This window comes from Zootoca vivipara, chromosome 3 (assembly GCF_963506605.1).
Source record: "Zootoca vivipara chromosome 3, rZooViv1.1, whole genome shotgun sequence".
NCBI lineage: Eukaryota > Metazoa > Chordata > Lepidosauria > Squamata > Lacertidae > Zootoca > Zootoca vivipara.
This window is the reverse complement of record NC_083278.1, coordinates 72,421,026-72,438,511: the sequence shown is the minus strand read 5'-3', so window position 1 is coordinate 72,438,511 and position 17,486 is coordinate 72,421,026. Positions and strand designations below refer to the sequence as shown.

The 17,486-nt window shown below is 44.0% G+C and overlaps 1 protein-coding gene across 1 annotated transcript in view; it reads right to left on the bottom strand.

The window, feature by feature from the left end:
* C3H1orf198 (chromosome 3 C1orf198 homolog) overlaps nucleotides 1-15,876 on the bottom strand; it is a 28,028-nt gene extending 12,152 nt beyond the window's left edge. The window contains exons 1-2 of the mRNA XM_035108482.2: nucleotides 15,397-15,876; nucleotides 1,920-1,970 (exon numbers count right to left, since the gene is read on the bottom strand). Of these exons, the coding sequence (XP_034964373.1) occupies nucleotides 1,920-1,970; nucleotides 15,397-15,744 (399 nt within the window). The 5' untranslated portion in view covers nucleotides 15,745-15,876. The remainder of the gene's footprint in view (nucleotides 1-1,919; nucleotides 1,971-15,396) is intronic.
* Nucleotides 15,877-17,486: the final 1,610 nt, after the last annotated feature.

Sequence of the window (17,486 nt, the reverse complement as noted above, 5' to 3'; positions counted from 1 at the left end):
CTCCACCTGTCCCAACCACTACAACTACAACAATGGTATGTAACAAATGTTCAAAGGTGGGCTGGCAGATTGCAACCTGGAGAATACGCCTTCTGGGTTCATCATATGGCCCGATATGATGGCGCAAGACAAGTCAGGCATGGCCCTTTCCACCCTTTGCTTCCCCTAGCCTTGTGACCACCCACCCACACCCTTCCGGTGGTGATCTGCTCTCGCAAAGTGCAGAACAGGACTAACAGGCGAACTGGGGAGAATTGTGGCCACCTCTTTCCAGCTATATCAGGCAATTTTAAGCAATTACATTCTGCTGATGGCAACCTGGAAACAACACATGGCAGCTGAAACAGCTCAAACTGGCCTCGGCCCAGTATACCTGAAGGAGCGTCTCCATCCCCATCATTCAGCCCAGACACTGAGGTCCAGCGCTGAGGGCCTTCTGGTGGTTCCCTCACTGCGAGAAGCAAGGTTACAGGGAACCAGGCAGAGGGCCTTCTCAGTTGTGGCACCCACCCTGTGGAACGCCCTCCCATCAGATGCCAAGAGGCTAAACTGACTTTTAGAAGACATATGTAGGCAGCCCTGTTTAGGGAAGTTTTTAATGTCTGATGTTTTATTGTGCTTTTATTGTTGGGAGTCACCCGGAGTGGCTGGGAAAACCCAGCCCGATGGACAGAGTATTAATAATAATAATAATAATAATAATAATAATAATAATAATTTGATCTTTTCACTCGAGGTGTAAGTTGCTTTGAGAACCAAACCCAGGGTGGCATTCAATTAAATATTGCTCAGAAATTAATAGATCTACTGTAGTTGTGTTAATGAATTTCAGTGGGTCTACTCTGCATAAAACTCAGTTGAATGCCACCTTCGCTGAAGTCAGCTTATTTATTCCCTGGCATTCCAGCTACCTGCTGTCAACATGGTATTTATAAAGTGACACCAGAACTTTCTTCCATTTGGTTAGTGGGGGAAGCTTCATAGGAAGGACGGCAAAAAGGAGTCTACAACTAGAGCTATATTATTTTTCCATTTTAAAGAATCCCATTAAAGGGACCTTTAAACAAGATTCATTCTATCCTCCCACATCCTTAACATTATGCAGTCATTTTCCAGGTCAATGTTTCCACTGAATAGTAATATACTTGCCATTTAGATGCTGCTTCCTGAATGCCCAAAACTCTCCACATTTATTCTCTCAGTGATCCTTACAGCCTGTTAAAGCGCAGCAGGCATTACTGCGATCACCGAGCAGAGGGAAGGAGAAGCTTGCCCAAGGTACAATTCGAACCAGGGACCCTGCTTGTTCACAGCTTGCCATTTTAACCACCATGCTGCACCAGTTTAAGTTGCGAGCAGGTTGCCCGTTATGCCAAACACATTTTTCTAAACCACAGCTGAACTACTTACATTTCAAAGAGCACATTCTAAGAGCTATAACTGTTCACACTGAACTCAACAGCATTCAGTTTTGAGAGCTAGACACCGTAGATAACAGCTTTAGATAGCGTTAGACTTTGAGATCTGGGTTCAAATTTTTGCCCGACCTTGAAATTCCCTGGCCTTGGGCTAGTTAGCCCCACACCTAATCTACCCTGCAGGGTTCTTGCGAGGATAAAGCAGGGGATTATGTTTACTTTAGCGGGTCTAACTCTGACTTGGTTGGCTGCAATGCAGCATTATTAAGAAATCAATAGCCATTTTTGTATAGCGTTGCAAGAAGTGATATCCAGTGAGCTCACACAATATTAAATGCCCTGCACCCTAACTGCAAGAAATAAAAACCCCTACTCTTCTTTTAAACTACCATTAGCATGGTATAACCCTAACCATGTGCAAAACTCAGGAGTGTCAATTAGCCTTGGTTAAACTTCCAATGAGAGATGAGTTATGAGAATAACATAAATTAGCAAAATTACCTTGGTTTCCCATGAGAAAGGAGCAGAGTGTTCATCTTGCCATGTGATATCCTGGAACACAATGGAAGAATGATTATGCACAAGTAAGCATGTAGACTTTTAAACGCCAAAGAGATGGCATTTTATAGTAGACCTTAATAATATGTAATACAGTTGAAGGTTTTTTTTTAACAAAATGTCTGCTTTAATCAGCTAACAGATGGAGAAAGACAAGAAGTAAGATAAGAAGAAGCACTCTCTTGATGAAAATTCTGAAAGGCACAGGCTCTCACTTCGTATGCTGATTTGTAGAATAAATCCACAACATCACATGCACAAATATCTGAATGTGCTTTTATGACAGAATATTCCCTTTGCTCTAAAGTGGAGATCTAAAGAGACACTTGCTGATTCATCTTACATTAAAAAAAAAACCACAAAACTTTATACACTCAAAGAATTGTGGGATTTGAAACTGTGGAAGGATGTTGATGCAGCCGGCATTCCATGTTTACTGCCTCAGATGCTCCCTTCAAAAATGACTCAATTAATAAGCAGCAAATATTATTCCCCTTGCTTTTAGCCTCTCTATGCAGAGCCCATCTGGATTATTTCTGGCTCACATGTCACCCTTCATGTGAACTCAAAATAAAAAGCTGGAAGCCAGTTAGAACTTCTGCTGCTGATCTACAAAACAGAACAGAATTCTTCTCTAGCTTAGCTTCACTGACAGGAAATGTTATTTTGGCCTGGATCTAGCATACTGTCCCTGTTGCATTAGCTTATTGAAGTATTTTGACTGTTACACACAGCGCTACAGTGTATGTCTGTGAGAATGTGTACAATTGCTGAATTGGAGCCCCATTTTTGCACTGTAGTGCATAACGTTTCAAAACAGGATGGGGCAATTATGTTTGATTTTTAAAAAATTGTGTTTCCCACCCCCACCCCCCTAGTTGTATGGGTTGGGCAAAAGTAATTTTTCTTTACACTAGCAAATGGGTAGGCTTCTGCCAGGGGTGTGTGTGTGTGTGTTTTGTATTGGACTTTCATACTGAAAAAAATAATATTTATGTTTGAGATTAACCAAACCTCTGCATAGACCTGCTCACATTTGGGGATTCTAATCACAGGTGATCTTTATTCTGGATGAAAACACTCTTGTGCTGACTTCACCATCGTGGGCTCAGACCCTATCCCCTGACAGAACATAGCCTTCGAAAGATTATTCAGGTTTTGGCATGTCTCCAGGGAAAAGGAATGCCAACGTTATGGGGCAGCCACTGGGAACACCTCTCTGCACTTTAACAATCCCAACTTTGTACACTGACGATAATCTTAAAAATTGTATTCCTGGCTATTTTAGAGGTCATGCTTAGACACAGATGTATGGTAGTCTCTTGGGTTGGGTGTGCTAGCTCCATGCTATTTATTTATTTGTTGGAAATGCGTTGAGATCCAACACAGCACACAGATGATTAGCAGAGTAAGAGAAAGGGGAATATATAAATGTTTTGATTCATGTTCCAGCCCAGCTTAGAATAAGTCTCTTGGGAGGAGTATAAGCCATCAAAATTGAATCCCTTTCCCCACCTCCCCCACTGTGCTCAAGAAATGGAGCACTTTCTCTAAAGAGATGCCAAGGATTTAGGCTTTTGTTCACCCGGCAGCGCATTTAAGGAGCGGGAGACTTTGTTGGCCTCTGCTCATCTGAATTCAGGACAAAAATGCCATCCACAAACAAGAATTCGGTCACAGAGCTAACCTCAGCCGCCAGCTGCAAAGCATCAAATGCAGAAAAGTATGCAACTAACAGAGACTTATTCCAAGCAGCTTGTTTTGAAAAAGACATTGGAATTCTAAGATGCGAGAGACACTGGTATCGTTCGTTCCTGATGGCGAATGACATAAGCAGGGATCTGACCATTTATCAGCGCTGAAGAACCAAATGACTGCTCTGTTATCCAAGTCAGCACAAAAGATTACTCTGTTGGCAAATGAGGCTGTGCACACACGCCAGTTTACCCGGCATCCAGTGTACCCCTGCCACTGGTTTCGGAAGGAGCCTACGCATTACTTTAGCCACAATCCGTATCCATCCTGTTGTTTCTTACGAAATTGTGCATTTTGAAACATCCCCCCCAAACCAGCTTCAATCTGAATTAAGAAAAAGAATGACTAAGCTGTGCTTTAAGCCAGCAATGTGCTCACGGCCTATAAATGCCTTACAGCAGCAGTTCATAACAGAATAAAGGACCAATTTTATAAATGAGAAGTAGTATTTTTAAAAATAATATTGAGAAAATGTAAAAGAAAATACCACAAAGGAGTCTAGAGAGCAGAAGCCAAGGGTTCTTCTGTCTCCTCTTTTTCAAAAAAAGGCAATTTATTCCAAAACTTACTTTCCTGGTACTCAATTGGTTGTTACATACACAGGTTTCACTACAAACCCTGGAGGGAGCGGGAGGCTGTGTCTATCATCATGTGCGATTATGAAAGTCCCTGCTTGCCAGGAGTCCCTTGAATGGGAAACTGCAGTAAGTGTAGCATTATTACAACTTCTCAGCACATGAGCTCGTTTTGCCACATGCATGAGCCTAGACGCATTGACTTGTAGAGTTGGAAGGGACCACGAGGATCATCTAGTCCAATCTCCTGCAATGCAGGAATCTTTTGCCCAATGTGGGGCTTGAACCCACAGCCCTGAGATTAAGTGTCCCATGCTCTACCAACTGAGCTATCCCAGAGTATAAGCCTTAACACTCCATTACCTAGCCTTCACTGCTCTTTTTGAGCAAGTACTCCCCTGTTGACCACATGGGCACGACTGTTGGCCCCTGTGATGCTCTGTGCAGACCACAGACTGCTAAATGCATTTTAAGTAACTGTACTTGCTACCTGTTTGAAAGCAGTACAGTGGCACCTCTGGTTACAAACGCTTCGGGTTACGAACTCCGCGAAGCCAGAAGTAGCTGCTCCTGGTTGCGAACTTTGCTCCAGGATGCGAACGGAAATCGTGCGCTGGTGGAGCGGTGGCAGCGAGAGTCCCCATTGGCAAAAGTGCACCTCAGGATAAGAACAGTTTCAGCTTAAGGATGGACCTCCGGAACGAATTAAGTTCATAATCAGAGGTACCACTGCATCTAGAATATGAAAGCCTTCTCCATCTTATGAAAACAAATAGTTAACAGTAACAGACCCAGAAGAGACGAGTTAGCAATATGATACTGTATGTGGAAGGTGGGGCATTTCTACTGACTGATAGTTAAGAACAGGCATAGCCAATGTTGCACCGTTCACAGAGTGGCGGACTATAACTCCCATCAGCCCCAGTCTGATATAAAACATCTGGGCAAAATACCAAAACAACATAACCATCCTAGAACAATATACGAACACACAAAAATCTTCAAGCTGGTGTAGATTGAAACCTTCACCACAGAGAGTTTCTGACCTATACCCACCTAATCTAGCAGAACTCACAGCATGAACTAAGGCCATCACGCAATGGAATATCCTCATTCATTTTTTTTCAGAGGACGGCTTCCAAAGTAATCTTATTTCAATCCAGTTACCCCTACTTGGAAACTCAAAAGTAAGAATATATTAAATTTGTAATAATAAGCTCTGTGGAAACAGAAAAGCAAGAATTGCTGGTTTTCTGCCTCCACATAAATCCCCAGGGCAACCCAAATATATTTTTCTACACTGCGTTCCAACTGAGGATCACAAAGAGCTCATTGAACATTTAAGAGTACCACAAATGGATTTGCCACATATGGTCAAATAAGGTGTTTGTGCACCTTAGCTGTACAAGCTTGAGATGTGCTATCATGTTCTCCCACCTTACAACATTTAAGGCTTCTTAGTTTCGAAAAAAATGTATCTTTTCCCCACTGAAGAGTCCAACCAGATGATCATTTCTGTTGTCCTCCTGTTCTACAATCTCTTCTAAAAAACAACAACCAGCCCATCTGTCAGAGACTTAGCCTTAAACATGAATTATTTAAAATGGAAAAAAACAAATTCTCCTCAGTTCTTCATATCATGGAAGGCGAGGGAAGTACTTGTTCCATATTGGTTTTGACTTTCAGCTAAGTAAGAAAATATTCCAGATTTTTTTTTAAAGCTTCATTTTTTAGAGACCTTCAATTTTGATCTAAATACTTAAAGCAGCACTTTAAAGGGGAGACCAATTTGGAGTTAATTCAAGCTCCACTCACTTTAAATCACATGTGGCTACAAGATGCAGATTAGTTTGCCATGCGACTGGAGAATTGGAAAAATAGTTTTGACAGTGGTTGCCTAGCGGAATTAAGAGTTACGAAAACAAAGTCATCATGATGCTGTGCAGCATGCAGATAATCAAGAAGCCCAATGGATTAAATGTGTATGCATGTGATGTATTCAAAATATACTTCTAAGCAGGGGCTGGACAACAGCCCTGCTATCTTGCAAGCAAGAGGCGCTCGAGTCATTCCTCCCAGCGTTGGAGGAGTAAATAATCTCCTCCGCAGCTCCAAATAAGGGTGGAATCCTGTAATCTGTGCTAGCTCCCTGGATGCAAGCAGAGTACCAAACCCAACCTCTGCCTCCCCACCCTGTTGCTCCCCAACAAAGGCCAGTCTCTTCTGCATCTCACTGGCTCCAAGCTAGAGAGGGTTGGCTAAGGTTCACTGGCTTCTTTCTGTACCTGCTAGAACTTCAACCACTGTGTGGACGCAGAGAAAGCCAGCACACTTTAAGCATGCTTCACAAGCTCTAAGCTGGAAGAGAATGGCCTGGGCCCTCTGGAGTGCAGAAAGCTGCCCTGTACAGGGACCATTGGCCCATCTTGCTCAGAATCATCGACTGCGCTGCCTGGCAGTGGCTCCCAATGGCTACAGACAAGAGCATCTCCCAGTCCAAGCTGGAGATTGAACCAGAGATCTTCCACAATGGTGCTGTGACTCTCTCTCTATAAAGGACACAGAGAGCTGCTTTATACTAGTCAGGACACTGGTGCACCTATCTCAGTACTGCCTACACTGACTGGCAGGAGCTCTTTGGGGTTACGGACAGTGGTCTCTCCCAGCCCTATGTGTCTCCCCACCACCACTACCAATTCCTAGTTGGATTATATGCCAGCATTTTAAGGGAGGAGAAATTTATCAGCTTGCTCCCAAGTACAGATGTACCTTGGTTCTCAAATGCCTTGGTTCCGTAACACCGAAAACCCAAAAGTGTGTGTTCCGGTTTTCGAACGTTTTCCAGAAGCCGAACATTCGATGCAGCTGTCGGCTATTGTTTCCGGTGTGCCTGCACCAATCAGGAGCTGTGCCTTGGTTTTTGAACATTTTAGAAGTCAAACGGACTTCCGGAACGGATTAAGTTTGGAGCCTTTGTTTTTGCTATTTATTTTGCGTTTTTGCTTTTGAGACTTTTCGGTTCATTTGTTTTTGTGACTGTGTGGAACCCAGTTCAGCTATTGATTGATTGACTGATCGTGTGACTGGGTAAATGGATAAAAGCCCCCCATCCAAACAATGACTATCATCAGTGCAGGCAAGGGAATTTTTTTTTAATTTTTATCATCTACAATACTGTCTTATTTTATAGTACAGTAAATTGATTGTTGCTTTTGTTTTATGGATCAATGGTCTCGTTAGATAGTAAAATTCATGTTAAATTGCTGTTTTAGGGGATGTTTTTAAAAGTCTGGAATGGATTAATCCATTTTGCATTACTTTCTATGGGAAAGCGTCCCTTGGTTTTGCAACGCTTTGGTTTTTGAATGGACTTCCGGAACAGATTAAGTTTGTGAAACAAGGTACCATTAATCCAAACTTTTGTCTAATTATTGACTATATAGACATAAAATTGTAAATGCAAGGAGGAAAGATTTATTATTTCTTTCCACGGCATTTGGCCAGGATGGGGGGCACAAGTGAACTAGGACTCAAAACAACAGTTTTTTTTAAAAAAAACTTTTCCGGGCACAGTAGTTTGTTTGTTTTTTACTATAATTTTGATTAGAAGTTTTTGTAAAAAAAAAACCTGTTCTTTCAGGGACATGTAATTTTTTGTGTGTGCCCTAGGCTCCTTGGGGAGAAAGGGTAGTACTGTATGTAAATTCAACAAATAAAGCAGGAAACACACTAAACTGATTTTGATATTAAGTTGCACAGTACAATAATGCCAACTTTACACAATTCATGTGATAATTTCAGAACTTTCAATGAGATAAGACGTCAAAAATGAACATCATAAATACATGTGTTATGTCCTATAAAGGTGCAAAAAAAAAAAAAAGCTCTTTGCCAAGCAGCTGGCTTGGGGCATCCAGTATACAGAATGCAGAGAGGAAGCTTATTAATCTTTCTAAGCCTTTGGAGAACCAGGAAGGTGTGTTTGTAAGGTGGAGGGAACGCAGTAAGGGCATACTGTATTCAAATTCATGCTCTGCATTTTAGTGGTAACACTTAAAAAAAAAGCTATGCCAGATGGACAAATTTGCATCCTTTTTGTTGTTTAATTTGTATGCTATTTCCAAACTGATAAAATCCCCCATGAAACCATTTGCTATTAGGAAAGAACTGCCAACATGTATACCATGGGCAGGCAAACTAAGGCCCCGGGGGGGGGGGGAGCCGGCCCAGTCGCCTTCTAAATCCGGCCTGCGGACGGTCCGGGAATCAGCATGTTTTTGCATGAGTAGAATGTGTCCTTTTTATTTACACTACTACTACTACTACTACTACTACTAAAGGTAAACGGCATTTCCCTGTGCTCTGGCTTCCGTCATGGTGTCCCGTAACGCCAGAAGCGGTTTAGTCCTGCTGGCCACATGACCCAGAAAGCTGTCTGTGGACAAATGCCGGCTCCCTCGGCCTGAAAGCAAGATGAGCGCCACAACCCCAGAGTCGCCTTTGACTGGACTTAACTGTCCAGGGGTCCTTTACCTTTTTTATTATTCTGTAACCTGAGGCACCACTGTAGTACTATTAAGCATCTGCTCCATTTTCCAGCTGCTTTGCCACGTGTATCAACCACCAAGAGATTAGCAAAACCTAAAAACAGTTATAATTAGGACCATTAAATTTTATTTTTCCACACTCTTGTTTTTCCTGGCTCAACAGCAGCAGTGGAAAACCAGATTTAATCTTTTTAGAAGGTGTCTTAAAAACATCAACTCTTGGAATAGACAGAGTTATTATACCACCAGACTTCCCTCAAGATACGTGGAACGGCTTGCCAGATTCCGTGAGTTGAATGTAAACATTTCCTCAGCTCCAATTCTTATTTTAGCAGTAACTTCCTACTGCCTTTTGCTAAACTTATTAGCTGTTAGTAAAGACACACACATAGCCTTCTAAAATAAGACAGGTCATTTTTATGAATGAACTTTTAGGACAGGCCTACTAAAGTATTTCCTTGGGTGCCTTTGCATTCCTTCCATTGTTTCCTGGTTATGATGTTTGTTTTCTCTTCAGTATTTCCCTTAATTGAAAACCGCTGGCTTAGTTTATCTGCCACTCAACAACCATAAGACGACGGCCAATTCTCTAACAGCTAATCATGAGACTGTTTTGATGGACCATTATTCGTAGACCTTTTTTTCCAACATCCAAACATATCTACAGAAAGAACACCCTAATGAGAAGACAGCTACTTTCAAACTGTGATTTGGGAAGCCATAAGATTACTTGGAATCTCAGGGGCTCCTTCAAGTGATGAGGCCAATGCCAGTGGACAAGTTTCTGTGAAAAGGTATCTTCCCCCCGGAGCCATAGGAGAGCATTGGGAATTTTAAGTCACATTCAGCAGCACACAAGACCCCAAAAGGTGAGCAATTCCCCACACAAACTGAGTGCACCAGAGAACATGGCAGACCATAAGGCTTTTTCAGAGCAAGTTAATGAACAATTTCCTGACATCTGAAAAACCCTTGAACCATGGGTATGGTACACTGAGGAATTTCTATGAGATTACCCTGCTGCCCCAGTATTGATTTAGGAATACTTGAATGAAGTCCATGCTTGTGTGTGTGTGTGTGTGCGTGCGTGCGTGCGTGCGCATGTTCGGGCTATATGTGTCCTGCGTCTCTTGTACATATTTTATACAAAAAAAATACAATACTTTATTATTTATTTGGCGCCCATAATAAAGCCACTCTGGGCGACTTCCAAAAAATTAAAACACAGTGAAGAGGGGAGAGTGTCAGAATAACTTTCCACCCAAGGAAAAGTGTGATGGAGTTAATATTGTTTCCTATCCTCTAACCTATATATATCTGTACACTGCCTTGTTATTGTTGAATGAGCCGGGGCTTTTATGAATATAAATAAAATAGCTTGACCCTGACTATTCAAGACTACCTCAGAATATATTTACTGTGGACAGTCAGTCATGTTAGCTTATTGCAGCCAAAAAAAAAGGAAAATAAAAGATAAAGAGTTATGTGGCACCGTGAAAAGTAATGTACATTCTCTCTGCCTGCAAAAACATTAAATAGTGTGGGTTATAAATGCACATGGATGGAAGTACATCAGGGAAAGGTGGCAAAACTGGCAATAGGCCAAGTCTTCTTCTACTTCTACTTCTTCTTCTTCGTTATTTATCTTGCCTTTTTACTCAAGGCAGAAGTGGCTTGAGATGGTGGCACAAGCACAAGTGAAACCAAGGCTGTCCACTCAACAATCACCACGTTTTCCTTCTTGTTTTTTATTCTGCATTTTGTGTTTTTGGTCTTGTATTTTCATGTCATGAACCGTCCTGAGATCTACGGATAAGGGGCAGTATACAAATTTAACAAATCCCTCTTCCTTTTCAATAATCCCAAACATCTGGTGGAAAACAGCATCTTGAAACTAGGTCAAATTCTCCAAAAGACCCGAAAGAAATGGCTGGCTCCTCAGAGCCTTTGTTTTTCACGAAAGCAACCACAACAAGCGTTTTCCTATGAGGAAAGGTTGAAGGTGCTGTGCACACTTAGCCTGGAGGACAGATAATCAAGAGACAACACGATAGGCATCTACAAATATTTGAAGGGTTGTGACATGGGGCACATTTATTCTACGTCGCTCTAGAAGGTAGATCTCAAATAAAGATAAGGAACAACTTCCAGAAAGTATGAGCTGTCCAACACTTAGACCAGGCATCCCCAAACTTTGGCCCTCCAGATGTTTTGGACTACAATTCCCATCTTCCCTGACCACTGGTCCTGCTAGCTAGGGATCATGGGAGTTGTAGGCCAAAACATCTGGAGGGCCGCAGTTTGGGGATGCCTGACTTAAGACAGAACCCCTGGGGAGGTAATTGACTCCCCTTTTTTTCTGGCAGGGTGGGTTCTGTAGGAATTGAGTTACCGTACTAAACTGACAAAGTGTGCCTACTTTAATATATTTTCTACATCAGGGAAAGCGCTATTTATTCCCACAAGCTTTTTAAATGGATAAGTTATTTGGTGTTGTACAGTCGTCGTTTTATCCTCTGGCTGTATTATGTGTGGCTTGGTATGATTTTATTTTATTCTAGTTTTAAGTTTCCTTTCTATCACTTACATTGTTTCTGTACTGCACTGCTTTATTGAATTGAATTTTTAAAATCAGTATGTGATTTTATGTGGCCTTTTTAAACAAATATGTACACCATCCAGAGAATTAAGTGTATGGGGTGACTACTATTAAAGAACCAACAGACATGTATATATTTTTATTTGAAACTTCTATTGAGCTGTGTTTGACTCTCCTGACACAAGTTAGGTTTGCCGCCTAACGTTTTGGTTTTTCCCTCCATCTCTACAAACAGGCAATGGGCAAATTTTAAACATGGGGTAAATACACCTACCACCTTCTCAGCCCAGTTCATGTCTCTTACATTGGTCTTGCCTATGCCTCTGAAATCTCAGGCCAAATTTAATTAGTCCAAATCAGCATTTTTTTAAAAAAGCTACTGTTAAAAACAGTGGCAGCTTAGACAATGCTACTTTGAGAAAATAATGTCCATGCTTGAACATATGCAAGTTTGCCTTCGCCTGTTCAGGATGAGGTAGCAACCATGAAGAACAAATGACACCCTGTTTCACTACTGCTTCCAATGTTCTCATTGTTGTTGTTTAGTCGTTTAGTCGTGTCCGACTCTTCGTGACCCCATGGACCATAGCACGCCAGGCACTCCTGTCTTGCACTGCCTCCCGCAGTTTGGTCAAACTCATGTTCGTAGCTTCGAGAACACTGTCCAACCATCTTGTCCTCTGTCGTCCCCTTCTCCTAGTGCCCTCAATCTTTCCCAACATCAGGGTCTTTTCCAAGGATTCTTCTCTTCTCATGAGGTGGCCAAAGTATTGGAGCCTCAGCTTCACGATCCGTCCTTCCAGGGAGCACTCAGGGCTGATTTCCTTAAGAATGGATAGGTTTGATCTTCTTGCAGTCCATGGGACTCTCAAGAGTCTCCTCCAGCACCATAATTCAAAAGCATCAATTCTTCGGCGATCAGCCTTCTTTATGGTCCAACTCTCACTTCCATACATCACTACTGGGAAAACCATAGCTTTAACTATACGGACCTTTGTCGGCAAGGTGATGTCTCTGCTTTTTAAGATGCTGTCTAGGTTTGTCATTGCTTTTCTCCCAAGAAGCAGGCGTCTTTTAATTTCGTGACTGCTGTCACCATCTGCAGTGATCAAGGAGCCCAAGAAAGTAAAATCTCTCACTGCCTCCATTTCTTCCCCTTCTATTTGCCAGGAGGTGATGGGACCAGTGGCCATGATCTTGGTTTTTTTGATGTTGAGCTTCAGACCATATTTTGCGCTCTCCTCTTTCACCCTCATTAAAAGGTTCTTTAATTCCTCCTCGCTTTCTGCCATCAAGGTTGTGTCATCTGCATATCTGAGGTTGTTGATATTTCTTCCAGCAATCTTAATTCCGGCTTGGGATTCATCTAGTCCAGCCTTTCGCATGATGAATTCTGCATATAAGTTAAATAAGCAGGGAGACAATATACAACCTTGTCGTACTCCTTTCCCAATTTTGAACCAATCAGTTGTTCCATATCCAGTTCTAACTGTAGCTTCTTGTCCCACATAGAGATTTCTCAGGAGACAGATGAGGTGATCAGGCACTCCCATTTCTTTAAGAACTTGCCATAGTTTGCTGTGGTCGACACAGTCAAAGGCTTTTGCATAGTCAATGAAGCAGAAGCAGAAATGTTCTCATTATGTTCTCATTATGACCTCATGAACTGCCTTTTTACAGTGATGTAATGGCATGTTGCACAAATGATTGACTGGTTTCATTTATTTATGTGCTACCTTTCCACAGTTAGCAGTGCCCTAAGCGGCTTACAACAAGCATCCACTTGATACCAAAATACAAAACAGGTTAGGGGGAGCATTGTGGTGCAATGGGTCAGTGCATCTGGCTGTTAACAAGAAGGTTGATGGTTTGAGCCCACCCGGGGACGGCTGCGGGCAGGATCCCTACTCTCAGGGTCTGTTCCGACTCTGTAATTCTAACTGGACAAAAATAAACAATTCAGCACACATGGAATGAATTCCCTATTATGAAAAAAATAATCCAGACCCAAAAACATACAGTACGTTCAAAGCAGAAAAAGTCAACAATGAATGAAGTTCTTGGTGCTGGTCTCTTCAGCAGTCCAGTTTCAATACAGTTCAGAGGGGAAGAGGTCTTCTCACCAGGTTAGGTGATTTGCAGCTGGCTCCCGCACCTCTCCTGCAGGGGAGCCCAAAAGCAGCAAAAGGGAAATGCTGGGAAGAGCAATGAAGACAAGAGTCCTCTCCCCAGCCTCCTGGACTTTCCAGCTGCTGGTGCTGGTCTTACTACTATTAGCTTTGACAGCTGCAGCTGTGATGCATGAGAAAAGAGACTCTGCAGCAGGGATCCCCAAACTACGGCCCGGAGGCCAGATACGGCCCGAAGGACTCATTTATCCGGCCCGCGGCGACCCCTGCCGCTGTCGCCCGCTCTTACCGGCGTGGCTGCCCACTTCTGGGCCACAGGAGCACCGGAAATAGTTCACACACATGCACAATAGTCATTTCCGGTGCACTTCCAGGTCGGAGGCCCGTGTGCATGCGCACAAACTATTTCTGGTGCTCCTGCGACCCGGACGTGCACCGGAAATAGCGTGTGCGCACACGTATGGGCACACGCTCCTGCACGCTCCCCTGCCCTCCGCGCGATAGGCGCTGCAGGCACCGGCCCAAAGCCCGGTAAGTTGGGTGACCCCTGCTCTACAGCCACAAGTAAAAGCACATCACCTACATCACCGACAATAAAAGGAACAGTTCCATTGCTAAGTACTTACCAACAATAAAAATCAGCAGCAGTAACAAAAATACTAGATGAGTTGGTCTCCAAGTAACTTAAAGCATATTTTGAAGCATAAAGCTAATATTATAATAATATACATTTGCACACGCAATTCTTTTTGAAAAAACCACAATTCCAAATAACAGCAGCAGAAAGCTAACAACAGAAAGCTAGCAGCAAAAGCCACACCAGTTTTAAGTGGTTAAAAGAACACACTTCAGTTACCCCACTCAACAGCTACTGAAAATGCAGTTTAATTTCTGCTGTAAAAGAAGAAATTTAAACCATGTTAAACTGAAGAAGCAACCACTGTAATGTCTTATGTTGGAATCCTAAATTCCCCTTTCATCAGAGTCAATCTGACTGAACGCCGTACCGGTAGTATTTACTTCCAAGTAAGCATGCCTAGCACTGTGTACACATGACTGGGTTTTTCTCAATTCAGATCGAAGCTAGTCTGGGGGGAAATGCATCAAAACACGGTATTTCCTAAGAAACAACAGGATAAAGAATTGTGGCTTATATCATTTCTCTCTGTGTGTTTGTGGCAGTTTGCTTGATGCAGAGTAAATGGTAGCGCGAGCACAGCCTAGGTCACAGCACAGTCATCCAGGTGTTGTTAAACTCCATTCCCGTCAGCACCAACCAGCAGAGTCAATAGTTTGAAATACTGAGAGTTCAGACTCCAGAAACATCTGGAGTGCCAAAAGCTCTGCAGCCCTAGGTAGAAGTCCTTTAGTACTTGGACCACATGAGATACTCAACCCGCAAGTCTGTCAAGAAGTGATACATGATTCTCTGCCATGTCACTGCAAATCTCAGGCTTGGGGGATCTGGCTATGCTAAGTAAGGAGTGGAACCTGCACTCTGTACATGTCTAAACGAAATCTCTCCCTGCAACACATGTTCCACTAGCACTGAAAACTACTTCTAGAGAGGAATTCTTCAAACCCCTGCCTTGAATAAACAAATATGCTTTTTTAAAAGGGAAAAACCCTTCCTCTGCTTTTATATTCTTTCCCCCTGCAAATCTCTTTTCCCCAGAGGCTACCCCCCTCGACACCATCGCAAGGGGGCGTAACTTTGGAGGCCAAGCAGATCCCTGCAACGCAGGCCCGGATCCGACAACAAACCGTGCTCCTGAGCATGTGCAGAGAGTCCTTTCGCTCGGAGCGGGATCTCACCTCGTCCCCGAAGTGCACCACCTTCTGGCCGGTGTTGAGGCGCAGGTTCGGGTAGCAGACCGGCGGCGGGGGTCCTCGGGCGACCCCTCGGTGCGCCGCGTAGCGGGCCTGGATGTGGGGCTCCACCAGGGTCTGGTCGATGATCTCGTCCTGCTGGCGGGGCGGCAGGCGCTCCCAGTCGGGCCCGTAGCGCTCGCGGATGCGCTCCTTCTCCGCCATGATCTTGCGCGCCATAGGGTTGAGCGACGAGAAGTAACTGAAGCGCTTGCGCTCCCGCTCGTCCAGCGGCCGGTTGCCGTTCAGGGCCGCCGTGCGGGAAGCGGCGATCGCCGCCGCCATCGAAGCCATCGCCGCCCCCGGGGCCCTGGCGCGCGCTCGGACGCCGGCGTGGAGCGCAGCCGAGCCGGGAGCACAAAATAACTCGTTCGCCCGCCGCCGCGCCCTCCTTCTCCTCGGCTCCGCGCACAGCCCCGCTTTCCGCCTCCCGGAAGCCTTTGGCTCCGCCCCTGCTCTTAAGACCGCCTCCCAGGCGTCCTCCCCTTAAAAACAAACACACAACAGACACACACACATGCACACGAGTTCAGGACGAGGTATCGATGCTGTTCCCAACGCGGGCCGCGTGGGTGTTGCGCCGCGTAAAGACCCAGGAGCCCTTTCCAAAGCAGCGCGCTTTGCCATTAACAGCACAAAATTACGCGTAACAAACGTATACGGGGGTGGGGGGGCGGTGATCAAATCAGACTTACTAAGCGATTGTGGTGGACGGATTGCATCTAGCACCCTGCCGGCTTTAGCCTGGATCCACCTCGCCCAAGAGGGATGGTGTCACCTGGTTGGAAGCCGAGGAATGGCTGGGGAACCACCAAAGGATGAAGTCTGGAGAGTGGAGGTAGGACGGTGTGTAGTCAGAAAGAGAAGACTGGGAAGAGGAGGTGTGGGAAGTTGGAAGAGAAAAGTCCAGAAGCAGAGTCAGGAGAGTGGAATGAGGGAGGCCAAGAGGCAGAGATGAGTCAGACTGCTGAAGAAGCAGGGGTGTCTCCCTGCCGCCGTCACTGTTCCCAGAACCAGAAGAGGTATGGAATGGGAGGAGCAAAGACAAACATACAGGCTCACTCTCAAAGCCCTGGAGAGGAGGAGACACAGGTGGCTGTAGGGAGGTGAGGATCTTTACTCTTGGCAACTTTCATGGTAAGACACACTGGAAATGAGCTGCTGTGCTCATTAGGCCTGACAGCCAAGTCTGTGACTAGTGTTTTTGCTAATAAAGAGTTAACACCAACTTTGAACTGTGTAATTTACTGTCTGGGTAGCTCTGTGACAGATGGGAAGGGTTCATCCTTGTGTCCAGATGCTCCATAAGGCAAGGCAAGGCAGGACCAGGAAGACATAGGGCACCTTTGGTGGTCCCAAACACTCCATCCTCCCTTCTGCGTTTGGGCCTGAAAGACCAAGGGAGAGGGTTTGTGTGTGTAGGGTAGGATGGAAGCAAGGGTAATTGGTGATAGTGTACAGCAGCATTGCTGATCGTGGGGCATGGGGGTTAAGGCTTCCCAATTTTGTGGTGCTTGAATGGACTTAACTCTGGCGGGTTTTTGGTATTTGAACCAAAACTTTAGTACAGTAGAGCATATTTGAAATTATTGTATTGTCAGGCAATATGAGTAACCAGATGCTTTATGAATAAATTACCAAGTAATCCTATAGTCTACTAATTTAGTAATTTAATATATTCATCCTATATTATTTGTTTGTGAGGGAGAGACCTCTTGTGACACTCAAGCAACCGTCAGACCCCATCTGAACTATACATTTAAAGCAGTATCATACCACTTTAAACAGCCTGGGAGTTGTTAAGGGTGTTGTTGTAGAATTATTATGAGCACTCTCAACAAGAAAGCAGCAGGTAAAAGATTCATCAGTCAGTGATGCATTTGAAGAAACTGGATATAATCCCTGAAGGTGTTTGTGGCTAAAACTCTTCCCAAGGACTCTAGATTTCGACATGATGGAAAAAGATGCTCCATTTTCCGTTATATCTTGTTTTCCCACTGTACTGTTTATTCCCTCATACAGTGGTACCTTGGTTT